At 52.2% G+C, this 24,948-nt stretch overlaps 14 protein-coding genes across 14 annotated transcripts in view; 7 read left to right on the top strand and 7 right to left on the bottom strand.

Annotated features, from left to right (window-relative positions):
* The window catches only part of A1O5_07951 (uncharacterized protein), a gene marked incomplete at both ends in the record, with an annotated part of 1,049 nt that extends 164 nt beyond the window's left edge, over positions 1-885 (top strand). The window contains one exon of the mRNA XM_007748536.1: positions 37-885. Within this exon, the coding sequence (XP_007746726.1) occupies positions 37-885 (849 nt within the window). The remainder of the gene's footprint in view (positions 1-36) is intronic.
* Positions 886-1,403: 518 nt separating this feature from the next.
* A1O5_07952 (uncharacterized protein) lies at positions 1,404-2,716 on the top strand (the record flags this gene model as incomplete). The annotated part of the gene is made up of 2 exons (XM_007748537.1): positions 1,404-1,544; positions 1,604-2,716. 2 exons carry the CDS (start codon positions 1,404-1,406, stop codon positions 2,714-2,716), a joined length of 1,254 nt encoding a protein of 417 aa, XP_007746727.1.
* Positions 2,717-3,302: 586 nt separating this feature from the next.
* A1O5_07953 (uncharacterized protein) lies at positions 3,303-4,797 on the top strand (the record flags this gene model as incomplete). The annotated part of the gene is made up of 2 exons (XM_007748538.1): positions 3,303-3,820; positions 3,870-4,797. 2 exons carry the CDS (start codon positions 3,303-3,305, stop codon positions 4,795-4,797), a joined length of 1,446 nt encoding a protein of 481 aa, XP_007746728.1.
* A 1,238-nt stretch (positions 4,798-6,035) lies between these two features.
* A1O5_07954 (uncharacterized protein) lies at positions 6,036-6,446 on the top strand (the record flags this gene model as incomplete). The annotated part of the gene is made up of 1 exon (XM_007748539.1): positions 6,036-6,446. The coding sequence occupies one exon, from the start codon at positions 6,036-6,038 to the stop codon at positions 6,444-6,446; it is 411 nt and encodes a 136-aa protein (XP_007746729.1).
* A 439-nt stretch (positions 6,447-6,885) lies between these two features.
* On the top strand, positions 6,886-7,446 carry A1O5_07955 (uncharacterized protein; the record flags this gene model as incomplete). Its single annotated transcript, XM_007748540.1, has 1 exon — positions 6,886-7,446. One exon carries the CDS (start codon positions 6,886-6,888, stop codon positions 7,444-7,446), a length of 561 nt encoding a protein of 186 aa, XP_007746730.1.
* A 792-nt stretch (positions 7,447-8,238) lies between these two features.
* On the top strand, positions 8,239-9,252 carry A1O5_07956 (uncharacterized protein; the record flags this gene model as incomplete). Its single annotated transcript, XM_007748541.1, has 1 exon — positions 8,239-9,252. The coding sequence occupies one exon, from the start codon at positions 8,239-8,241 to the stop codon at positions 9,250-9,252; it is 1,014 nt and encodes a 337-aa protein (XP_007746731.1).
* Positions 9,253-9,836: 584 nt separating this feature from the next.
* Positions 9,837-10,193, bottom strand: A1O5_07957 (uncharacterized protein; the record flags this gene model as incomplete). The annotated part of the gene is made up of 1 exon (XM_007748542.1): positions 9,837-10,193. One exon carries the CDS (start codon positions 10,191-10,193, stop codon positions 9,837-9,839), a length of 357 nt encoding a protein of 118 aa, XP_007746732.1.
* Positions 10,194-11,741: 1,548 nt separating this feature from the next.
* On the bottom strand, positions 11,742-12,861 carry A1O5_07958 (uncharacterized protein; the record flags this gene model as incomplete). The annotated part of the gene is made up of 3 exons (XM_007748543.1): positions 11,742-12,527; positions 12,632-12,647; positions 12,695-12,861. 3 exons carry the CDS (start codon positions 12,859-12,861, stop codon positions 11,742-11,744), a joined length of 969 nt encoding a protein of 322 aa, XP_007746733.1.
* An 829-nt stretch (positions 12,862-13,690) lies between these two features.
* A1O5_07959 (uncharacterized protein) lies at positions 13,691-14,021 on the bottom strand (the record flags this gene model as incomplete). The annotated part of the gene is made up of 2 exons (XM_007748544.1): positions 13,691-13,819; positions 13,926-14,021. 2 exons carry the CDS (start codon positions 14,019-14,021, stop codon positions 13,691-13,693), a joined length of 225 nt encoding a protein of 74 aa, XP_007746734.1.
* A 770-nt stretch (positions 14,022-14,791) lies between these two features.
* A1O5_07960 (uncharacterized protein) lies at positions 14,792-15,004 on the bottom strand (the record flags this gene model as incomplete). The annotated part of the gene is made up of 1 exon (XM_007748545.1): positions 14,792-15,004. One exon carries the CDS (start codon positions 15,002-15,004, stop codon positions 14,792-14,794), a length of 213 nt encoding a protein of 70 aa, XP_007746735.1.
* An 859-nt stretch (positions 15,005-15,863) lies between these two features.
* On the bottom strand, positions 15,864-16,962 carry A1O5_07961 (uncharacterized protein; the record flags this gene model as incomplete). The annotated part of the gene is made up of 3 exons (XM_007748546.1): positions 15,864-16,689; positions 16,747-16,833; positions 16,886-16,962. The coding sequence occupies 3 exons, from the start codon at positions 16,960-16,962 to the stop codon at positions 15,864-15,866; spliced, it is 990 nt and encodes a 329-aa protein (XP_007746736.1).
* Positions 16,963-17,682: 720 nt separating this feature from the next.
* On the bottom strand, positions 17,683-17,889 carry A1O5_07962 (uncharacterized protein; the record flags this gene model as incomplete). The annotated part of the gene is made up of 1 exon (XM_007748547.1): positions 17,683-17,889. The coding sequence occupies one exon, from the start codon at positions 17,887-17,889 to the stop codon at positions 17,683-17,685; it is 207 nt and encodes a 68-aa protein (XP_007746737.1).
* Positions 17,890-19,489: 1,600 nt separating this feature from the next.
* A1O5_07963 (uncharacterized protein) lies at positions 19,490-20,813 on the bottom strand (the record flags this gene model as incomplete). The annotated part of the gene is made up of 2 exons (XM_007748548.1): positions 19,490-20,220; positions 20,276-20,813. 2 exons carry the CDS (start codon positions 20,811-20,813, stop codon positions 19,490-19,492), a joined length of 1,269 nt encoding a protein of 422 aa, XP_007746738.1.
* A 1,259-nt stretch (positions 20,814-22,072) lies between these two features.
* Positions 22,073-23,555, top strand: A1O5_07964 (uncharacterized protein; the record flags this gene model as incomplete). Its single annotated transcript, XM_007748549.1, has 2 exons — positions 22,073-22,379; positions 22,477-23,555. 2 exons carry the CDS (start codon positions 22,073-22,075, stop codon positions 23,553-23,555), a joined length of 1,386 nt encoding a protein of 461 aa, XP_007746739.1.
* Between the last annotated feature and the right edge of the window lie 1,393 nt (positions 23,556-24,948).

Below are 24,948 nucleotides of genomic sequence, written 5' to 3' on the forward strand. Positions count from 1 at the left end.
CAACAACACCAGCAACAACACCAACAACAACACCAGCAACAACACCAACAACAACACCAGCAACAACACCAACAACAACACCAGCAACAACACCAGCAGCACTCCCAACCATCTCCATTCGGACTCAGCTCCTACAACAACCAGGGGTCTTTTGACACGAACCCTAGCGCCGCCAACTTTACCATCCCTGGCCTGGGCTTGCTGCCAACAACTCTCCACGAGAAGGCCATCTCTTCACCAGCCATCCAAAGCCAACAAGAATCAACTCCAACCTCGTCCCAACCACAAAGTAGGACTTCAACACCATGTCTCCCGGAGAATCTGCGCAGCAAGACTGCCGCTCCTAATATCAATGTCCCGGACGCATCGACCATCACCACCTGGCCAGCAGCGCTGAAACACGTCTCACGCCATCTCGTCCACAATGAGCAAGCGGCAAACAGAATCAAACACTTGATCAACGAACAGCATAAGCATGAGCGGCAGTGGTGGGCCGGACGTGAAGCGATTATTGCGAGGCGGCAGGGGAGATCCGGGACGTCACAGCAGGTCTCGGCGATATTGAAATCCCTTGGTGCAAAGGAAGTGGCACCCGCCTCCCCACCAACAGTTTCACTGTCAGATGAACAGCAGAAAGCGGACCAAGCAGAGTTAGATGCTTATGATAAGAAAGTCTATGCTGGTTTGTTGGCCATGACGGCAGATTTTGACAGGCAGTTGCGAGCTTTGGGTGTGCCATTTTATGCAATTAAGCATGAATTGGTGATTCTGGAAGATGGCCCTGAGAAACTGGCTGGTGCCAACAAGGGGAAGATTGACAAAGGAGAGTTGAGGGAGTTGCAGAAACGGATGTGTCAGACTTTAGAGGATTTGTTCGGGGACTGAAGGATGTTGAAAGGGGCGGGTAGGACCGGTGCGATGATATGTTCAGACTGCCAGTCATGTTTTGGTGTCATACCGGTACACGGCAGCCAGTTTGAAGTCTAGAAACACTCTATCCCCCTTCGAGTGTATCCCTTTGAGACGACTTGGTGGGCATGCAGAAACGGAAGATATTGTTCTTCAGGCACAAGGACAAAGCCGGCCACGGTAGCGCAGACGGTGTCAAGAACTCTCAAGAAACTGGAGACGATGAGAAGAGATCACATCTGGACGGGCTTGTCTGTGAAGAGATGTCGTTACCTGGCAGATTGCCGCCAATGCCTGGAGCCCAGACTACATCTCATCCTCAGCACGTGATGCGCACAATGGTGAAGTCGCTGATGGTCGTGGAAAGAAACATTGGTTGCCAATTTGCCAATTCTCAGATTCATCGCCGCACCCTCAACTTGCCTCCAACACTTCATCTCGCCTCCAAATCGTCCCAAATTGTCCTCACGCCCACGCCATCGCCTGCGTCAACCATGGGCGCCTTACTCCGCTACCTCACCACCACTGAGGGCTGCGATCTGGTCATAATCAGTCGCGGAGAGTTCTTCTTTGTCCACAAAGCCATCATCGCTGCGCACTGCCCGGTGTTGGAGGAGGACGCATGCAAGTCAACGGTAGCTTCTATCCACACCAGTGGGGTCTCTTTTCCTCTGTGTCCTAATAAGAAAACCAGTTCCTTGATGGTGAGGCCTACACTCTGGATGCCATCTCTCCAGATGTCTTACGCAAAGTCCTCACTTTTATGTACACTGGCGACATTCCTGAGACCTTCCAAAGCTCCCTCGCTGCTTCAGCCAAACTTCCTCTCAACGAAAAGTTTCCCGCGACTGACGCGTTCCTCGTCACTCTCACTGTCAACGCAAAGCCGACTACTGTCAACCTCAACGACGGTTCGTCAAAGGCGGTTGACACCATGACCAACTCCGATAAATGGGCAATCTTGATGGCAAAGCAGGCCTTGATGAAGGATCCCTATGATACGCTTCCATGCAAGAATTCGGACGAAGTCTTCCTTGAACTAAATATATACCTCGTGGCGAAACAGCTCGAGATCAATCCCTTGAAGAAGATCGCCATGCAAAAAATCGTTGCTTGGTTTGAGAACGAACTTGGTGCAGGATTGCCACTGTCCGAGGACTTCCATGCCTGGGCAGGTTGCATTCTCAGAGCGTACGAAGACTTCACAAAACCGTTTTTCGGTCTCTGTGCGGCGCACCTTCCTGTTGTGGAGAAAGACAGTGCTCTGACATCTTTGCTTGAGAAATGCAACCCAAATTTCTGGGAGATGATGATGTGCGTCCGTACCCAGTGGAAAAATGAACTCACGGAGCAGCGGCATGAGTTGCAAAAGAGCAAGGAGCAGATTGTGGATCTGAAGACTATCACTAAGCAGCAGATGGCTGCAGCGGCCGATCTCGAGAAGGCATATCAAACGAAAACGGAGTTTTTGGGGAAGTCGCTATCGCTGGCCGAGGGCAGGAGAGAGGCTGCACAAACAATGGTCCAACAGCTCGAAAACCTCACGCGATCCTTACAAGATGACCTGCTGAAAGAGAAGGCACATACACTGCGATTGAAGGAGAACAATGCCCAGAAACAGAAGAAGCTTCAGACAAATGACCCTTCCGTCCAAAAACTCCAGAAGGAAGTTGAGGATTTGAAGAGGTTGGTCATCAACAAAGAACAGGCGTTGGAACAATCGAAAGCGGCCAACCATAAAGTCAAGCAAGAGCTTCGGCAGGAGAGAGACCGGCTTCGCACTGAATTTGCGAAATTCAAGAAATAAGTCAATGGCACGGGAGGATGTGGCGGCTGTCGCAGGGGATACCACTTCCGCGTCGAGCAGGAACGACATGCATCAAGCCGCATTGCATCCAAGGTTTACAATAGCCGCCGGGTGTGGAGCGGGAAAGACAAACGAGTATGTGACCATATGAGGCAGGATGATATCGAAAGACATCAATAAGGCATCCCTCGGCTGTTTACAAGCCGATGCCAATCCTGTTTGGTCGAAAGGGGATGTGCAAGTGCGGAAGGTCCAGCTGGGAGAGTGTATGATTCAGGACAAGAGATGCCGCAATTCCACCTGGAGCTGATGAAGGCTTCATTTCACATGACAGTTGTCGTTTGCTGTTGTTTGAGGATACCCATGAGCTTCCCACATGAACCTTCTTTCCTCGATGATGAATGGCATAGAGCAAGTCGCAGTTGCCAGCGTCTGCACGCACCTGCTCTTTTGAACTTCATGGCTGCAGGGTACTCGGATTACGGCTTTCTCTTCGTTCACGTACATTGCCGACACGAGCCCTCGATCAGGCACGTCGTCTTCCAGCCATCTACCTCCAGTCTCCCTCTTCATGAGCACTGCCAGCATGGATGAAACGAGAGGTACCACCAGGCACATTGACACTTCTGCCCACTCTTCGTTCGCCCAGCCTAACGCTGCATCCTCCTCCGCTGAAGAAACGGCCGATTTACGCAGTCTTGCAACTCAAGCAGAAGCACTCTCGAGCAGTCTTAACAAGCTCCGCCTGCACTGTGGACACGAGAGCACCTCGTTGGATATCGCCAATGCCACCGAAGAACTCAAACTCCTTGTGGGGGAGCTCTACAGTCTCGATTCCGCAGTCAAAGCCAACAAGGAGCTATATACTGATGCCTTTGGCGAAGATCTAGGCGAGATTCGTGCCCATCTCGGGGGCATCTTCGAAGATATTGCCGATTGCTGTAAAGAGATGCAAAAGGCTGATGGGCCGAACACCAGTGCAGTGGGTTGGTTGACCAAGAAGAGATACGTTCGCAAGCTGCAGAAACACCTCGAAGTAAACAAGACGACTCTGATTGTCATGCGTACTGTCCTGCATCATGGCAAGGAATATGGCACCCACAAGTTAGTTTCATCCCCCCCATGAAGCAGCTGCGGATCTGACCTTCTCCAGTTCGCCCGGGCGCCTGGCCGAGTCCTCGCCGCACACCTTGCAAGAAGACCTTGCCATCCTCGAAACTGTGTTTGCCAGCAGGAACGCCATCAAGGACCTTCAAAGTCTTGCCAAAAAGCCTCATGACCACTCTTCTTCAACTTCGTCAACGGGAACCAGCGACACAATGCCATCATTCCAACCAGGTGCACATGGCCGAAACCTGTCCTCGGCAACAGGTGTCGATGTCCCAGTAATGGGAGACGTTCTTCCAGCCAGTATTGCGGATGGGAAAAAGAAGAAACAAGATGCACTAGCCCGAAGGTTCTCTCGCCGCGGTGTCCGCCTGGCCATTCACAGCTCCATCATGGACACTAACGCTCATGATGTTCCAATCTCTCTCCGGAAGAAATGGATTCACCAAGCTCAACTTCGACATGATTCTGACCATGCGGACGCCGGCAACCAGTCTATTGCGCAGCTGAGCAAGATCTCTGAAGTCAATTCCAGTTCTGGGCCGGATGAGGAACCGACGAAGTCAACCAGCCATACAAGCCTCACCACACCGGAGCATATGAAGGGCAGGGAGTCTGAGCGCGCTGGCAGCGCAGCTTCATCAACGTCGGATCCTTCTTCGAATGCCCCAAGGAGAAGCTCCTCACTGATAAATTCGCCCCTGGGCAGAAAGCTCGGAAACGCCATTGCTCGGCTTTCCCGCGGTAATAGCACCGACCAACGCGGTACAGTTGATGGAGACTGTGCTGAATCAACAGAGCAAGTGGATCAACACAAGAATGACAACTCGAAGCAAGCGGGCAAGGAAATGAAAGAAGCAACGGTGGTCAAGAAGGAAATGTCCGCAAAGGAGAAGCCAGGATGGTCGTATCGTTTGACAAGGCCATTCGTGAAGCCGGAGCTAACCACGCCTGATTTCGAACGCGGTTTCTGAGGGAAATCACCGGCAGGAGGGATGATTTTGCAAGGGCAGTTCTACAACAGAGAGGAAACTTCTGATGTCGGGAAGATATGTTATATGACTTTGCATCACTATTGGTCCAGCGGCGATTGAAAGAGAAGGGTCATGACCGATACTTGCTCGCTTATGGAGAGGCCAGAGAACGTATTTAAAAACTGTTCGGGGACGCAACATTGCTTGATATTACCTACAGTTAGTAGTGGATTGTGGGAGACGAGAGGCTCTCGCCATTCATAATAATACGCAGCTGTATTAGCTGGGTAGTATAGTACCTAAAACTTTGATAGCATTACAGTGTTTGAAAGTACGAGCCGGGGCGGAGGTGCTCTCTGGGTGTATCCAGTACTCTGGACGTGACGAGAGAACAAGGCTGAAGGCCTGCCAAGAACTCAGGGGCCGGTGTTTAACACTCGCACTCAGTACAAGGTACTTGGCACGGAGTTACTTACCTCCCTACATATCCAGCTCGCTAGGTATCGAGACCCCTCTCACCGCATCCGACGTGTCAGCCAGTCCGTCGGTCGGTCAAATAGAGGTCGTTTTCCTGGAGTCACCAATAGTATACCTACCCAATCAAGGACGCAACTACCGCTACCCCCAGCAAACTAACTTCAGTAGCGGGGGCCGCTTTTCCCGCAAGATATGGCCCGCGTGGGCCGTTTTGCATGTTTTCGTACGACACATTGTCGTTGTCCTCGGCTCTTCTCAGCAAACGAAGCAATCAATCAATCAATCAATCAATCTCCCTGCCGGCCAGGTGGGAGGGAGTGAATGAATGGACCTTGTTAGCAAAGATCTGGCCTCTTCTTTCTCTGGGGGCTTTTCGTTTTCGTTTCCCTGGAGCCTGGTGGAGGCTGATGAGTTGTATTTAACGAACGCTGGCTCCATGGCTTTGAAGTATTGTACACCGGAGGGCGACGTACTTGCTCGTTTACTTGCTGACCTACTTACATATATACAAACATATATAAGTATTCCTTGAAATTTCAGACATAGAGACACTACGTCGATCTATCCAGCGTCGACCGACTCTATCTTTTCTCAGCGCTTACGCCTCCCCCCTCCTCCCAAAAAAGCGAACCATCTATTGCAGCTGCGGGAAAAACCAAACAATGTTACGTCGATTTCTCTCTTTCCGGCTCGCAAAACCTAGACCGGAAGCAGCTCCTCGTATCATCGACGTGTCGCGCCTCCGCATCGATGGTTTCGCGATGTGTAGCCATGGCCTTGACGACGACGGCGTGGATGATGAGGACGATGGTGATTGGTCAATTGTGTCTAATGATGACGATGATGACGATGACTACCTCCGCGGCGCTAGGTATGGTGGCATCGATGGCACCCGTGGGTGGGAGATTGTCAAGCGTCAAGAAATAGAATGTGAACTGCTGCAAGCGGAGAGATCTACGGACGCGGATGCGCACGCGGACTTGCATGGCCCCTACGAGGACGAGGACGAGGATAAGGAGGAGGTACTGCCGCAGATTCAGCCGCAGGACGGAAAAGGGCTCTTGGCCACTTCCCGAGAAGATAGTCCTCTCGACAATGAGAGCCGTCTGTCACCGGAACGGAGACCAAGGCTGCGGCTGGCGCCAGGCTTCGAGGGGCAACTTTCTCGGTGAGATGAGTCCTAATGCGTTCGGGGCTTCACGGCGGTCAGAATGTCATGACGGCCCGCTGCGGATAAAGTTGAATTCATCACTTTGCCGTAGACCGATGACGCCTGCCTGTGACATGCTCTCTATCGTGTCGTTTCAACCTTCGTTTGCAGGACATACAAACCCCGAGTCAGCTAGAATGACGGAAATGAGAAGGTGGACAGGGATAGGGCATACCTATGCGAACAGGGATATTCCTCCAGATCTAGAGCGAGAGAAATCTTCCCGGCTATCTCACACTGCCATATTTCGAAACTCAACACTTGGCGACATACCTTGACTCCAAGAACTGCTACAGCAGCCGATCAGCCGTGTTCGGAAACATGAATGATTTCCCGCCATGGTAGCAGTAGCAGCAGTAGCAGCAGCAGCAGCAGCAGCAGCAGCAGGTGGCAGGATAAAAATGTATGACGTCTTTCGGCAGCTGGGCGAAGAAGCTGCCAAACTGTCCTCTGCGTCCGAATCGGTGCTGGGTCTGATCAGGGGCATAACCAACAGAGCGCTCGACGGTCTTGTAGAGGCACCCAGAAACCACCAGAAGCAATCCACGCGATCGGCCAATGACAACAGTCTCATCGAGGTCGAGGTCTCACATGTCGGGCGTCCATATGACAACGACGACAACGACGACAACGACGACGGGGACTGGCAGGTCGTCTCCGTCTCCGAGAAAATCGATGCACAGATCGCAGCAAAGCCGACAATTCCGCTGGAAGATGACTGGATAGTCTGCAGCTTAGACAAAGACGGTTCCGTCTCTGTGATCAACCTTCAGGAGCCACCAACACAGCGCCCGGGGGCAGCACCACATCCTATACCATCCCCGGCCACGTCTGCTGACCTGTGGCGGTCGATCCAGGTCGATCTGTGCCAGGCCAACCCTCCGATGCACACTGCAGCCAAGCTGACGGCATATATCTGCCTTCGTGACAAGGAGACACGGCTTGCTGAGCAAAAATTCTGAGGGCAGATCGACAATGACGACACGGACAGGAGTCGGAGCTTCAGGGCTTCCGATGCCAATAGAAAAGATGATGAGAATGGTGATCCTGACATTGGCGACCATATCGATTGCCAGGAACAGGATGATGATCATAGACATAACGTCCAGAAGCTCTCCACATTACCATTCAGCATCTCTTCGGAGAGAAATTCTTCAACGTGCCGCTGTAGTCGATTGTAAGTTCCTGTTTGCAATGTCGCTGGCCGGCATCGAGAGATGCTGGAGACCACATCTTACAATACCTTTCAAAGTTCCACCAATGCTGTCTATGTTCACTGTGATTGACTGACACCTGCCACGCAAACCGAGGACAATGCAGCCGTGACCAGATAAGAGAGTGGAAAATCCCAGTGACTGACCAAATTGCCCCTTCAAACGAAGGGACAAATCACGGAAATGGTGGTATTTCTTGGTCTTCCGTTTGATCCTGAATGTTTTTGGATGGCAGTGGAGTCGATACAAACGCAGGCGGCGATTTTTAAGAGCGTCTCCGCTCACCTCTCTTGGCCTTTCTCCCGTTATATCTAGTATAAGTGGGAAAAAACTTACTCGTGTTCAAAACGACCTTTTTCAAAGGCAATACTCCGGAAGATTGACCAGACTGCCTGAGCAAGCTCAGCAGAATCAAGCCTGGATACCCGTATCTTCTCCTCGTCAACGACACACCGCCACGGGCGATTCGAACTCAAGCACACAGACACCGTCTCCCTTCCCGACTGGATCTCGGGCCCAACCATGAACTTGGCGAACAAGATGTCCGGCCTCGACATGAATCTTTATAATGCCGAAGATGACGGGCCATGCCCGTCTGACTTCGACAAGATAGATGCTCCCGGTGGTCCTCCACACCCGCCGTCACGGCTTGGCCACGAAACATTCGACGTGGAAGATGAGCCTGGCGCAGGAGTCGAGAATGTTGGTGCAGGTAGTGATGGCGAATGGGAAGTTGTGCCGCAAGATCCCGACTGGGACATGGTTCCCCACGACAAGGCCCTCCATTCACGGAAGACCTTTGAACGAGAGGCGCCGCCAAGCGCAGATTGGGTCGTGTGTGAGAAGGGAAGGAATGGGGAAGTGCAAATGTTCGAGGGGTCCCTGTCGAAACACACAGATGTATCGTCAGCGTCGACCGAGAACTGCGATCAGAAGTCGGTCTGTCTTGCTGAGTTCCACGAGGGCGCCACCACGCCAACTGAGATGCGATTGTCTGCAGAATCCGATCCAGAGGATGCATCCCACATAGCACGAGAAAGGAAGTCTGACCCCCTACTTTTAGAAAGCCAAACACTGCCGTCGAGTCAAGCCTCATCCGGTCTGGTCCTGTCGAATCAGGCACCGTCGAGACGGTCTTATGAGCGACTTCGTCCTGAGAAGAAAGTCCGGTCACGCCAGTTGCAATCGACTCCGGCGCGAGCTGAGGCTCGAAAAGATGGCAGCGGGAATGCACCGCAATCAGTCCCGATCCGCATTTCGACCGGTCACGTCGCCAGACCGAATCCCAACCATAATCCCAACAAGAACCGACCATTTTCAGCCGATGAAAAAGAGCTGCCATTCCTAGCTCCAAAAGCAACCCCCGCCGCTGCCCAGGATTCCAGACGACAAAGGCATCGTCAAATAGCCGACCAGCTGCGGACGCAGGCTGACCAGGAGCACGTCGCGCTTATGGCCGGGCAGCAGAGGATGGACGAGAGGTTGCAGCGCACGGAATGTGCTCTGCCTAATCGGTACGGCCTCCCTCATGAATGGTCTCCACACTTTGATTAGTCCTTTCAGGTGCGTGAGTCGATTTTTTCGTGCTTGAGCGGGGAATGTGACTGGAAACGAGGTAGCAGGAGGCTTGTGGCTTGTGGCTTATGGCTTGTTACTGCTGAGGACATCTGATGGAGCTCCAGGGCGATCGAGCGCAGAACCGAACATTAGACACTGAATAGAGGTTGCATATACGCAGAGGACTTGTCCATCTTCCTAGAACGCCGGATATCAGCCAGCATCTATTCTGACATATTCAGCTTGCTCGCATGAAACGAGACAATGGGAAGAAGTGACAACATGACACAGAACATCTCTTCCTCCTTTCTTCATTAACATCTAATTCTCATTATTTTGGATTCTTTCTTTTCGGACTGATATCCTGCATGAGAGTGTACATGAGTCGTAAAACGCTGGGTTATGCCGGGTGTACCAGAGGCGCCCAGTCCAGGCACACCGCAGTATCTATCCACATATTAACACAGGTGACAGACCAAAAAAAAAAAAAAAGAAAACCCTTTTCAGTCCAAAGAAAAGCCTCCCATAGGATGGCTGGTCCAATAAGGTTCCACTATATCGAGAAGGAGAGGACGAGGACATCACCACATGCCATAGTTCTGTCCTGGGAACGGGCCGCAAACGCCACCGGCCATGGTTTGCGGCGGCCCAACGTCGACATAGCCGCCCGCGGCCGGCAAGACGATCACGGCTCCGTCCACGCCAAAGAAGGCACAGGACGCGCCCGCCGAGGTCTGGATGTGCGAGATGCTCAGCGGGTTGTCGGTGGGGAACCATTCGCTATTCGCGGGGATTTGCAGCGTGTATTGGGCGTCTGCCGCCCCGATGAAGGTCGCCGATACTGTTGTGGACGTTTGGCGCTTCTCGATGGGAGTGGCGCTGGCGAGAGAGGCGGCGAGGGGGAGCAGGGACAGGAGTGCTGTTGTGAAGGAAACCATTGCAACGACGAGTTTGGTATGCAATAGGTATGTAGATAGATGTGGATTGGGGTTGGGCTTTGTTTATGGGAGTTTTCAGATGTAGATGCTCTGTTTGTTGAGGCTGATGATGATGAAGACGATGGTGCTGCTGGGTTCAAGAACACAACACACTTACCTGGGAACCCCTTGGGCAGTCATATCTACCTTTCCGGCCATCTGGCAACTCAGACCGTCTGTTCAAGAGTGGCTGATTTTTCGATATCCCAGAGTTGCGAGAGTGCGAGGGAGAAGGGCCGCTAGGCCTAGAAAGAAGGAATTGGGGCGGAGGTGGCTCGCTAGGGCGTTTCGCTTGCAGCCAGATGAAGGCCATAGCGGCCACGGGTAATATGACAGTCTGTCGATAAGCGCGCTCGGATCTGACTGGCGGCACGAGACAGCGAGAGGCGCAGCCTCAGGTGATGACCACAATCTGAGTGTGTTCGAGTTCGTGGGTGTGTGAGCTGCGAAGATATTTCGAGGGGGGCGGAATTGGTGCGGATCATGGAATCCCTGGGATTTGGGTGAATTGGGCCTCGAACCAGAAACCACAAACATTAGTGGCCAGCCTTACGACCGCCGTGTCTATTTTCGCATCCATGTCCCACGGTGATGGGAAGAGGCGTTGTGGGTTGGATGTATCCCTTCAGCCTCACTAGCCTGATCATTCTGGTGTGCTAGGGACGAGAGAAAATGTGCTCGGCCTTGCTCAGGCGGCATTTGAGGCGGGCATATTACATGTGCTCCCGGGTGAAGACGAAAATGGGTGATATTCTGCCACTGTGCTTGACGACGAGAGGGTGCTGGGATGTAACTACTTGCAAAGAAAATGATAACCTTTAGTGGAAGTGAAGCTGTCTCTATCCTAATAACAGCTACCACGGACTTCGCGGTCGAGGCAGCCGCTGAGCCAGAATGTGCCGCTTTTCCTTCTGGCCGGGGCCGGCTCGCCCTGGCATCTTATCTGGAACCGAAATATTTATGAGATGTCTGAGGCAACGGGGCCCTTGACCTGTCGGGGCCCTTGATAGAACACGCGAAGCTGACAACGTCGGCTCCCACGATCAACTCGCACAGTGGATACCACAGAGTGACCATCCATCAGAACCCCGATTTGAGCCGTGTCCCTGGTTGTCAGACTGTGCTTCACGCAGGCGACTGGTATCGTCGAAGATGGCATTGGCTATCCTTATATAGGAACGACCGGCCATGATGCGACACCTCTGCCTCTCATAAAAATGGATGCTTAGCATTTTCTGTCATGGATGAGGGCCTGTCTGTCCAGCGATGCAGCAACACACTTTGTTGAACGATTTGTCGAATTCCGAAGATTGTGTATCCAGAAACATTGTGGCCAAGTTGCAGGTTGGTTCACGGACGTCAGAACCAGATATTCGTCGGTGCTCGCGTGAGTAGTCGCTTCCCCCGAATCATTTCTGCAACAGATTCTGCGGACATACAAGGACAGTTGAAGGTCAGCCGGAGGCTTCCTGAAACTCCCCCAACTGTGTTTGAGAGGTGGACAGAAGGTCAATCCCTCTTGCCCAAATTGCTGGTGTATCCCCCGTACCCTCCGTAGCCGGAGCTCCTTGCTATGCCATTTCCGACGTTGCCACCGAGGATCCCGTTACCATATATCCCACTTCTCCCACTCTTCCTCCTTTCGTAAACGAGCATTGCCATCGCTCCCACGCCAGCACTGGCAGCTAAAGCGAAGAAGCTCAACAATGAAAACCCTATGCTGTGATCCGTGACCTTGAGGACAGGCCGCCCAATCATGCCGGGTAAGACTGCACCGTCTATCCAGCCGACATTGAAAGACAGGACCAATGGCTCATTGCGAACAATTTTGGCACCCCCACTAGGAGCGGAGGATGAAGTATTAGGGAGGGAATATGCAGTAGAAGCAATTAGGTATGATTGCTGCGAGGAAGCTGTTGCCGAATCCGGGTCCTGGGACATGTGGAAGAGGGCATTGATGTTCGTGTGTAGATGTAGATGGCTTAGTTGTAGAGTTCCCTGTAATGCAATCGTAAAGGGAGTCCAGAGGGCCTTGTCCGCTCCCATCCCGCTGGATTCAGGGAGTGACGGTATAATTCCAAGCTCTTCTTGCGTCAAGGGAAAGGAGGGGACGCGACAGGTCAGTGGTACATCGCTGTGGACAAAGAACTCAAGGAGGTGATAGAGTTCGTCGGGCAAGGAATCGATCGTGCAGGTCTGCGTTTGGGGCTCGTTGTACTTGAATGACAAGGGTTGACCGGTCTCGTTGCACGTAGGAAACGGTATATATTGTAGATTCCCATGGTCATCAGTGATCTAGTTGCATCTCCCCATAAGTATCCATGGACGGGACGATAGAAGCCACGGTTGCCGCTTGAGGAATCGTAGCACCCATCTTTTTCGTGGTCAATACAACTCACATGCTCGCCAGTATCGCTGCAGTCGTAAGTAGCAGTACAACTAGCCCATGGTTCAACACTCACATTGTTCTGTTCAGGCAGCTGACCGGTATCAGCTCCCCCTTGGAGTAGCCTCTGCGTTTGGGGGCTCCGTTCAGCAACGTCGACTCGTCGGCGGCGCTTACCGAAGCGGACAGGGATAAGTAGAACACAAAGAGGGCATTCAGGGACACAGATACATAACGCAACATGGTTGAGGTCCGCCCGCGCTCATCAAAGCAATGTAAACTGGTCAACGAGTTAAGATCTCGGAGTGAACTTTCGAGGCGCAGTTGTACACCGATCTTACTAGTCCGTGTTGTCCGTGTCAACCTGCCATTTTCGCGATTGAAGGCGCCAAAAGCGGGCCGAACCGAAGCAGCCAATGCCGGTGACGTCACCCACAATCCACAGTACCACATTGAAGGCCGCGCAACCGCGGCGATAGTTTCCGGGCAACCTGAGAAACTACTATCACCGTTCGTCCATGCCATCTAGGTATTCCTTCGGTCGCTTGGAACGGGAACCCTCTTTTACACCATTCGAAACTTCTTTTTTTCTGGCTTGGGATGTCGAGCAATATTCTCACGCAATGAGACAATGTGTTGGTTCGAAAATCAAAGATCTAAGGAGAGGGGATAAAGACAGTTACTGTCGGATTCTCTATGGATTGTTCAGCCTCGATGGAAGAACCATCGAATATCAAGATTCTCTACTCAGTCAACTCGCTGAGGAATCGTCAGTGATCGACCTGGGGTTCGCTTGATGGGCCACGCGACCATCTGCAGCAGTGAGCTAGTTGAGATAGGCTAGTGTTTGTGGTTTGACTGAAGGCCCTGAAGACGACATCTCTTTTTGGAGCAGAGCTATCGGAGTGGTAGAGACAAGTTTTCAGAAACTGATAAGACTGCTGGCAAGACTTTTGATGGTGGGTTGATTTCATGCTCAAATTCGCTCTCTAGGTAGCATCACAACCCACTGGTGATATCTGACCACCCACGCTTTCTAGATCCGACAAGCTCTTCGACATGCCCTTCATGTCTAGCTCGAAGCTCCTGTGCTCTTGGCTGTCTTTGTTTCGGCATGATCGTGAAGGATGTGCTTTGGGTTGCTCGTAAGGTTGGCCGTTTGGTCGTCTTTGCCTTCATTCTTGCTCTGAGAGTTGTCGAGCTGCTCCACACAGTCAGTAATGCTATCAAGGTGGGATGGTTTTGTCTTCAGGAACGGTGATGTAGCCTAAGCTTGGTCACCAAACGGCAGAGGCAAGGGAGCGTACCTTTCCGCTACCCGGCTGGGAAGGGTGATCTTGCTGTTGAGCACCAGTCTGGCGTTCGGGGTCCGGTGACTGACGACCTTGGTTTGGTGCAGACATTGTGGAGGAGAGGCAGAGAATTCACTAACGCTCTGTGTGCAGCGTGAGCAATAGGCTCGAACAAGCAGACAAGCAGCAACGAGCATTGAAGTCATAGGACGACTTACTGGGTCTTGAGGTGAATGGTTGTGAGGTGTTGGATGGTCAATGGTTGGGAGGAGGCCTGAGGTTTCTCAAGAAGAAATGTCCGTAAAATAAATAGGAAACGGTTCAAGTGAGAAGGGACAAGGAAGAGAGCGATTCGGCATACTTCGTCACCCCGCTGAGCATCCCTGGTAATCACGATTGATGATCCCACCGCCAACTATGACGTGTGGAGGTTACGAAAACGCTGGGCAGCCCAAGCAGCCACGAACCATGTCACGGCTGCTGTGAACCTTTTCAAGGCCACGAAGTGAAGTTCCCCGTGTGCTGCCAGGATCAATCCTGCATCTCGCCATGTGAGATTTGGCACATAATCTCGCATTGTCTCGGTCGAGGGGGTGATATGTATCTAGTATATATGTGGACTAACAACCCGTGAAATGAATGGACAGACTGGCCACTCGCTGCTCCTAGGCGCTCTCCCAAGAAACAAAGCGGAATTTCCACCGTTGCCTCTAGTTTGCCCATTCCTCAGACATGTTAAACAACTTGACCGACTCCAGCAAAGTCTAGATCGCCACTCAATCAGTGTCGCAAACAGCCACCCTCCTTTTGTCAGCGCCGTGCCCTTCGGGCTTTGATCACCCAGACATCCGCTCTCATGTTCGCAAAGCACATCTGTAAATCTATTTCGCCCATCTGAGGCTCGGACTGGCGATGCCGAATGTGGCCAGAAGGTTGGCTTTGCAGCTGGGACAGCTCCGATTCTTGTCCTGGCGGATTTGAAGCTGGATGTAGTTCGGGCACCGGCGACCAGCCTGATACTTGCACCCTGTCTTGTCCAACTGGTAGGATTCGTAGTGACCGCACCTCAGGCTGACCAGGCGCTCGAAGCACATGTTGGTGGGTTGTCTCGTCCAGATCCGGCTGCTGCGCTGAAGGCGTTAATCTGTGCCTCATGGTGAAAAAGAGCGGCGCGCTCGCACTCACGTACCTCTGATCGTTTAAATATTTATGTATCCAATGTAGCGTTGTGCTGCTCAATTCTGCCACTGTGGGCGGTGCAGGCGATCGGCCCAGTTATCCAGGCTCTCCGCAGGCCTCACAGAAGCGATCAGTTGAGATGGTGGAAGGCTTGTTCATACTCTGGGAAATGATGGAAAGAGAGAATAGACGATGATAGAAGAAGCTATCGTCCGGGACGACAGCGACGTGGTTGAATAAAAGGAAGGGGGACAGCGAGGACAAGAGTCATTCAAGGTGGGCAGGGTAAATTAAAGCTGCTCAGGTGGTTTGGGGCGCAGGCAAAGATTTGTTCTCTCGGGAGGGTGGGAGTGTGGTCACTCCCGGCCAGCTGGCGAGCTGGCTAGCGGTTTGGTCTCGGACCACCTGTACGCAACTGCATTGCGTTGCACGCGGTCAGGTGGGCTAATTCTGTACCCATTACCACTCGGTGGCCACACTCTTGGTTATCTCGCTTTGTCCTCACCAGCCCACAAACGGGTGTTGTTGGCACGCGACATGCGAAACATAATTACAGTGCCATGGCTCGATCTCGCAACTGTTGAAATAGAGGACCGGCTCACACGTCGTCTCCTCGAAAATGCCAAACTGGCCAAACTAATCCAGCTACTGCGGCAACTACACGATACTGCTTCAAGCACCCTAAGCAGACCTCCATCAAACCTAATAACGGTCAAATCACTGAGACTCCGCCCTCAAACAATACCGCCTTGAATGATAGCCCTAATTCCCCCCTTACACAGAACCAGGCGGCAATTGTTGCCCGCTGGCCTGAGCAGCCTCCTTCGCTTCCGTGGTTGCTTCAGTGCTGCCCTTTGCACAGTTTGCACAGGCACAGTGACCAGGAGGGCAGGGGCATTTGGCCTCGGAGCCCCCACACACGCAAACCGTCTTGTCAGTGCCCTTGACTGGCTCTGGCTGGATGGCTCCGACATCGCTCTTTGCGCACCTAGCACAGCTACAATAACCTGGAGCACATCCACAGACACCCTCCTCGCCACCACACTTGCAGACCGTCTTGTCTGTTCCTGGGACAGGCTCTGGTTCGTAGTGCTTGCCAGCCTTAAGATCTGCCAATCTGCGAGCCTCGTTGTGAACATCTCTAACTTGCTTGTCTCCTTGCATGTAAAACTGTCTGATTCTCTGCCCGGTGGGGGTGCCCAGTGCCTTCTCAAAATATGTGTGGACACCACCCCAGGCACTCATCGCCTTGTCACTCACACCATACTTAGTATCCATAGACTTGGCGGTGTCGGTTGCCTTGTACTTCTGGTCAAAGTTGGCCAAGGCGTTGGTGAACCGGTGGCTGAAGCCGTGCTTCTGGTCCAATGCAATTGCTCTTGAGATCACCTGGTCTGAGAGATGGTAGCCTTGAGCCAGGTATTCGGCGACAATTCTTGAACGAGGTTTATCTTCTTGTGCAATGTGCTCTTCGCCAGCGGCGGACGAGACAGCAGCGCCAGCTTTGGAGGCGACCTCATCGATGGTACTGGCCGCAGACACCTGAACTTGGGATTTTCCAAGCTGAGTGCTGTCGAGAAGGAGGGCGGTCTTAGCGGCTCTATGCGAACATTGTTAAACTTGTGGTCAAAAGGTCCTCGGTATATGAAGGACTTACGTTTCCTTCTCGAATGTCACCGTGGCAGATTTCGAGGCATCTGGGGCGTCGGACTCTGGTGTCACAGAGATTGAGGTTATCTTGCCACTAGAAACAGGTCAACGTCGTGTATTTCTTGTGGGTGTGTCCAACAACTCACCAGAAGCTGAAAAAGTCCTTGACCTCCTTTTCGCCGGTGTCATGAGAGATACCCTTAACATGGACGGTGGTCGACATCGTGGCGGGGTTGTGTGCAAAATGAGACTTTGTTCGGGGATAAGTTTAGAAACAGTTATTGAGTTACAGATGCGTTTCTCGCGAAGAAAATCAAGAGCATACGATGGTTCTTTTATGGCGTGAGGAGATCAATTGCAGAGACTGCGGGATGCCCGCGATGGATTGATGAATTGAAGGATCGATCATACGTCACTCACTTCCACGTCGACATTTCCCCCCCTCGCCCCCTCCCGTCACTCCTGCCTGCCTGCGCCACATCAAACCACACCAACCCACGCCGCCACCACAACTAGTGAAGCCCACCAGCCTCAACATAATGACGACGGCACTACGGTTCGGTTCTCAGTGCAGTCAGGCAACAACAAACCGCTGGTGCCACATGAATGCGGATCTCTCAACTGATGGAATGTCCATCCGGCGAGCCGGGCTATGCGGGCAAACCCATGAATATCATTGCTAGGCCTAGCTCCACGCTGTCTGCGAATCCCAATCCTTGTCAAGAACTCCTCCATGCCTAACTTTAGCCGCCGTCACAGAACGCCCCCAATGTCCGCTCCAATATCAGTCCCCGAGCAAGAAAACTCGGTCTGTCTCGAAAAGCGAAGCAGAACCGTTCCAGGCGCCGACGCAACAGCGGATACGTGACTTGATGACTGCCCTCTAATAGTTGACTGCGGCCGTGGTATCACTTCGGCGCCTACAACCAACGTTAGATTATGATCAAATGATGAGGGCCGCCAAAGGATCAAATGGCGTCTGGGGGGTCTCCTTTGCCTTAGAAGTGGTCTTGGTCGCCTTCGTCGACTTGGGCTTAGCCTTGGATGAAGTCTTGCTTGGGCCTTTGGTGGACTTCGGGTTCCTAGTCGTGGTGTCGGCAGCCACGGTGGTTGCTCTTCCAATAACGGAGATTTGGGCACATTGTTGCATGTTCACTCCCTGGCCAGCTCGTCAGATATCAGAGGAATAAGTATGAACAAGATCCAGAATGTGGACCGAAAGGCATAGGGACTCACTGGAGGGCAGCAGCGATTGGCAGCGACACCTGTGCCGCAGGTATAGCCTGCTGGACAGATTCCTATTCCATCACTGAATCAGTCTTCGCACTTCGAGACACGAGGTGGAGATGGGAGTCGTACCACTTCCATCTTGGCAGCAGGTATCCTTTTTGGCGTAACAGTACGCTCCATTAAACGCATCGCAAAGGCTTGACCCGTCCGGGCAAATCGACCAGTTCTGCACGTCATCCGCAGAAACGAGGGCGGAAAGAAATAGTGTGAATATGGCTAATATGAGCTTCATCTTTGCGGAGAGATGGTTGGATCTGTCGAGTCAAAATAAGGCTGCAGTGAAGTATATCCTCCGATCCCGGCTTCTCCAAGGGCAGCAGACCATATAAATACTCATATCCTGTCCTCAGGCCCGGACAATGAATCTACACCGGAGAAAGACAGGAGAACAACGTAATCAGCATGGTTGCAGGCGTTCGTCGACTGGGAAGTGGCAGAGAGGTCCGGATGAGAGCCTCAATAGAGGTGCAAACAAAGAAAATATGGGTCGTCGCAGGTTGAGCACGGCCATCTTGGGTTGGTACCGTTCTATGTCGCTAATAAACAAAGGCAATAAATACTGGTCTTGATGGTCAACAAGTGCACCCTTTGTTGAGGGCGTTGAATCAGCAGTGTATAAAGACGAAACAGAGCGTCTTGCGTAAGTGGGAAACGGGCAATGAAGCACAGCACTAGGGGTGTGCCCTCTGGTCAAACCGCGAGGCTGTGACCCAGGAATGCCTTGATGTGGCAGGAAATGGTCCGTGCGGCTTGAAACTTGTCGCCGTTGTATGCCAGCAGGACATTCTGAGACTGGGCCAGGTTGCTCCTCGCCTCATACACGATGCATTTGGCGATTCCCATTCCTTGCCTCGACCCAAATCTTTCGAAATACGTGTTGTTCTGATATGTGATCAGCTGAGGAGTGCAACATTTGGACGGGCGGACCATCTTCACCGCGCCCAGATCGGTTCTCTGTCCTCTGCGCCTTGAGGTGCAAAGCATTCGGCCATCCGGCGCGCCTGCCTATGAGATTGTACCTTTGCGATTAGATGTTTGTGGCGAATGGATTGGTACTCCATCTTCAGAGACTTAAGTGGATACCGAGTACAGAGGCTCCACAGTGATCGAATACATACATACTGTACCATCAAGCCATGATTAGCCTATGGGACGCTTTAGCGCCTTGGCATACATCTATTGACATTCCATTGCTGTACCCAGTACAGACCGCCATTCGCCCTGGTGTGCCAGTCACCGGTTCGCCTATGGTATACCTCGGGAGTGGGCTCGGGAATGGCAGGTATTTCGTCTATATTGTCTCTATTTGTCAACGTGGTGTTGACTTTCGGATCGGAAACCACGAAATTCATAAATACATTGCTAGATTCAACATATCCTATAACACGTCCGGACCGCGTCCTTCATAAATACAACACAACGCCGATAGCCAATGTCACCGATCAGCAATGATGCTCTCCTTAATAATCGCCATCGCCACCTCCACCGTGCCATTCCCCGCCGTGGTGATGACCATTGCCATCATGGCCTCCATCGTGCCATTGCCCATCGTGTTGCTGACCACTGTCATCACCACCTTCATCGTGCCATTGTCCGCCATGGTGATGACCACTGTCATAATCACCTCCATCATGCCATTGGCCCTCACCGTGGTGATGACCGCTGCCATCGTCACCTCCATCGTGCCATTGCCCGTCGTGCTGCCCGTTGTTGCCATCATCCCAAGACTGCTCGGGGTCGTAATCGTGATCCTGGTAGTCATCATTGCCGCCGGGATACTCGTCATTTTCCCCTGTCCCGTCATGCTCATGGTCATACTGGTCATCATGTTCTCCGCCAGAATATTCAGGGTTATCTGCATTGTCAAAGTTGTCGCCATAATTCTCGTTCTCATTCTCGTCCTCGCCCTCATCATCATCATCATCATCATCATCATCATCATCATTAGGGTCGCTATCCATGCCTTCAGGACGGGGAACTCCAAAGATGTGCTCCGACATTTTGGGCTTGTGCTCACTATAGTCGACGCCTTCGTGGCCGTAGAAGCGGTTGAAGAGGGAGGCAGAGTGATCGCGATGTAGATTCAATGCGCGTTCATTTTCTGGGTCAATTTGCAGGATTTTGAAGCAAACCATGGTTATATCCGCCGTGTGATGGTGGAGCTTTGGTTGTTGAACCTCATCCGGCTCTACTGGACGCATCAGACTTGACCGGCGGTGTCAATGCCACAACACAGCATAGCTTACCGTCGGAATAGTACGTCGTTTCATACTTTTTCTCGAGCTTGTCAAGCTTGTGCTCGAGCTCCTGCAATTTACCGTCAAGGTCCTGCTCTCCATCCTCGCCATTTTGCGCCATTCCCCCTTCATTGTAGAAGTCGCCGTACCCTTGGTCTTCTCCTTGACCGAACCCGTTGTGCGCGTGATCTTCTCCTTGGCCAAATTCGTTATGTCCATAATCTATTCCTTGACCGAAACCGTTGTGCGTTGGGTCTTCTCCTTGGTCAAATTGGGTCTGCGCTGGATATCCTTCTTGGGTGAATCCATTCTGCGCTGGATGTCCTTCTTGGGTGAATCCATTCTGCGCTGGATGTCCTTCTTGGGTGAATCCATTCTGCGCTGGATGCCCTTCTTGGATGAGTCCATTTTGCGCTGGATATCCTTCTTCGGCGAATCCATTCTGTGCTGGGTCTCCTCCATTGCCGAAGGGGTGTCCAGCATGTTGGAAATCGCCATGTCCTTGGCCCTCTCCAGGGTAATGTCCGCCGTAGTCGCCTCCCTCCATAGTTTGAACGTCAACAGTATTCATAAATGCAAGAGATGCTTGGGAAAAGAGTGTGATGGATCAAGAACCTTGGGCTGGAAGGGAATTGTCCACGGACTGCGAAGAAATATCTGGACGAGCACCGCCCCCGTAAGTCACGCTTACACATACATGTTGGACGGTGCTAGCCTCGGTGGGCGGCCCCAGTCCCGCCGGGTTTTATATAACTCTTCGGACAGTGACTTCTAGATCCCATGTGCTCTTGAAATGCAACTTCAAGCCGGAGCGCCAAGGATAAGCTATAAGCAATGGTGGTGAGGTTAGTATATCAGTCAACACGACCGGGTCCACTATTTAGACTACGTTACTTGAAGTTGGCCCCATCACTTGAAGTGCCCGTAATCCTCATGTTGTTTCATTGGGAACGAATGGTACTGACTTGAGGGATGATTCTGAGTATTAGTTGTAATAATAAAAATAGTTTCAACGGTTAACTTACTTAGAACCAACTAATCAGTGGGTCTTACACACTTAGAGTTTAAGCTTAGGGGCTTGGCTTCTTCTATTAGTTGTACTACTTGTAGACATTTCAGCAACACAAAGGATAGTCTATTTGTATTAGGTTAAAGAAAGGCCCGATACCTACCTAGGCAGGATCTGGTAGGATTTTTGTTCGGTCCGGGCTCGGACACAGGCTTGAAGTATTCTGATCCTGCAGATTCGGACACCTCGAGGAGGAAGTGCACATGGTCCAGATTGGGCCAAGGGCATCAGATCAGCGGTTTCAACTCGTGATGGTGGGACATTTTTGGGTCAGCGCTATCACTAAGTAAGGAGATCTAGGTCTTCGGCTTGAAGCTTGAACCGCCCGAACACATCTTGATATGGTACTCGCTAGTCATGCTGATGGCCGCTACTAACCACCTTCTCTTGCCCCTCATAAATACGAGTACATCAGCATCGGATAGACAGTTGTAACGGGGTCCGACCAGAGGGATTGGGTGCTTTGGCCAATTTTGGATTGCTGACAGTGTTACAATTCGAATGATTAGGAGGTAATGTACATCATCATGGAAGATGGGGGCTGAATCCAATTTACCCACCATGATTGATTACAAGACTCAGTCCACCCTTTTGACGACCCTCGTGAGGAGCGCGTATGTCGAAGTCCAGCTGTCCTTCATGGATTATAAGACGCCACTCCCTGCGATAAGGCCGACGCACTCAAAAGCTCTAGATCAACTGAAATCCAACGTTCCTCAGACAGAACAGCGGTAGCGATGGCTGCTGCTCCTCACCCGGGCGGTGCGCCCGGACCAGGTCCCCCTCAGCCTATAGTGCTCCCTCATGGTGCAGCGCCCGCAGCGCCCGCTCCTTCTCGAAGGCATCTCATCTTCTGTGATGGGACTGGTGAAAATGCAGCGGACGTAGGACCATCAAGTAATCTGGCGAGGCTGGCCCTTTCTATTGGGGCACAAGGCTTGGATGGAAAACAACAGATTTGTTATTATCAGCAAGGGCTAGGCACAGGTACCAACAATATCAAGGGTATAGCAAACCGTATCTTCGAATTGGGGCTCGGGCAAGGTGAGACAAAGCGATCCGAGACTCTGAACAGGCTAACGCAGCGTAGGCATGGACCAGAACATCCAGATTATATATAGTTCCCTGTGTCCTATACCAGCGCCCCAACGATCCGTGCCAGCCAGTCCTCCACCACCACCAAGGTACCAACCGGGCGATACGCTGTGTTTCTTTGGATTTTCGAGGGGTGCAGCAACCGCACGCGCTGCCGCTGATTTTATTGCAACCGTTGGGCTTCTACAGGGTCCAGCAGACCCAAAATTGGTGAGCGCTCTCTACGGGGAATGGCTTAAAGTATCCAGCGACAACTATAAGCCACCTACTGCACCAGAGCTTAGAACAACTCGAGCCGAGATCGAATGTGTGGGTGTTTTCGACACGGTCCAAGGTCTTGGAGTACCGAAACCCGTACAAGAGAGCCTGCGCTCGGGAGTGCCTCCTACAGTGAATCCCCTGGCGAGAAAGGCTCACCTGCTGCACAAAAGCATCCCATATGGATTTCAAGCACTTGCGCTGCATGAAATGCGCGACGCTTTTACTCCAGAGGTTTGGAGTTCGAAGTCGGCACCTGCCCAGAGATTGCAACAGACTTGGTTTGCTGGGAAACATTCAGACGTCGGCGGTGCGATTGTCGAAGGAAAACCGAATTCTGGTCTCGCAAATGTAGCTCTAAGATGGATGGCAGCACTTTTGACCAACATCCACATCGGCATCGCTGTGAAAAACGCGGATCTGAACAAGAACTTGGAAATTCTCCTAGGAGAGGCCGGGCAGGGACAAGCTCGAATCCAGGGCACTACCTCTGCAACCCTGACGGGAGGACAGACACCAAGAACACCGGGAAGGTATGCAAAGGGTATCGAAGAGGTCCACGTCTCGGTTCGAAACACGGGGTTACTGAATATCGAAAGCATGCCCTCCGAACCTGCCCTTGAACAGCTCATTGGGGTTGCCGAACACGGGCCCAACGGGAACTTTGTATGGGTAAATAAAACTGCGCCCAGCACACGAGTAAATGCGCAAGCAGATGCACCGCCAGAGGAAATCATAATGGAGGAAGATCCGACTATTGCGCCCCAAGAAGGGAGTGCCGGAAACCAGACGCAAACTGCACCAGTGCATCCGCTACCCAGCAGCTCAAATCCGGCTGGTTCGGTACCTCGACCAATTCGACGATGAAAGAGTCTCGCCGCAGAGGCAAAGTTCTCCGCGAGCAGTTGTGTTACGCTTCCGTTGGTTGGCGTCTGCGACAGCGCTCAGCCGTTTGGTTCTGAAACGGTGGACGGGCAAGATTCGTGGAAATTGCACAGGAGTCTATGGCGCAGCTACAGGAGACAACCAGTGGGCATCCAAATGACCGCGGGGGTTCGAGAACGGGGATTGAACAAGGGTGATAGGAAGAGGCAGTGTATTGAACAGACTGCTGCTCAGCCAGGGGTGTTGGCGCTATTTGATTGATTGATTGATGCATTGATTAATGGATTGATTGGTTTATACGAAGTACCTACACTGGCAGAAGATCCGGTCTCTGTAGGTCAAAGTATCGTCTAGGCATTGTCTGTACTTCCAGACCTCTTGTCACCCTAGCTGGTCGCTCACCTCTTCTCGTGGCTCTCCTCGGTCGAGCTAGTAGTCATCTATATCTTCACATCTGTGATGTTGGCGTCCGTGATGGCAAGAAGGCTTGGGTGAGCGGATCGCGGTTCCCGCTATGAGAGCCGGAACAGACTTGTCAAGGCCACAACCGCAGCGACGGAACCGTCAGCAAGAAACACGCCAAATCATCCCAACAGCCAGTATTGTTTGGTGACGCACAAAATTTCCGTTAGTCTGGGTCATTTCTCGAGGTCTTGTAGGGTTTGACACATCCTTCTTTCTGGATAGGTAGGGTGGCGGCTCTGATTGATGATTTTGGTTGATGGGTGGAGGGGTGGATGGGCGCACACAGGAAAAGGTACGCAAAAAGGCTTCAGCGAGAATTTGTCACTTGAGCAGCAGCAGCTGGTCGAAGAGGGCAACCTATCATCTGTCCTTCAATGTGTCTCTCTTACCACTACTTAGGGCCATATCACTTACGTTGGCATGAAGAACAGTTAAGAGGCGATGGCCAAGTTCTCCAGGGCCGTGAGGTCGAGCTGACTGCCCGCTCCATTTCACTCTGCTCATCTTCCCGAATGTCACCGGCTCAGTCTATCTGGGCAGCCTCTGCAATACATACTGTGCATCGAGACTGTGCTCGGCATTAATGGCGAGAAAAAGGTCCGGCGAAGCAGCAAGCCTCGCAAGTCAGCACAAAGGCAAGGCTTCCGACGCTGGGCACCACGGCTTCAAGTCCCATCACTCAAATCCGTCCTCTTGCTTTGCACTCCTGCTTACACTTACATGTTGTCTATATCTCTACATACATACGAGGTACTCGGTACTCGTACACATTATCGTCCGGTCAGAGCGTCAGAGGGGGGGAAAAGTGCACCCGTTCGGGACAAGCTACAGCAAGCTTTTGAGGCTGGCAATGCCGACGGTCTTGTCTACTCGGGACAAGAAAAGGCGCAACGTCAGCCGCCTCGGCAAA

The sequence above is a fragment of the Cladophialophora psammophila genome (genome assembly GCF_000585535.1).
Source record: "Cladophialophora psammophila CBS 110553 chromosome Unknown aczJe-supercont1.12, whole genome shotgun sequence".
In the NCBI taxonomy this organism is placed as follows: Eukaryota; Fungi; Ascomycota; class Eurotiomycetes; order Chaetothyriales; family Herpotrichiellaceae; genus Cladophialophora; species Cladophialophora psammophila.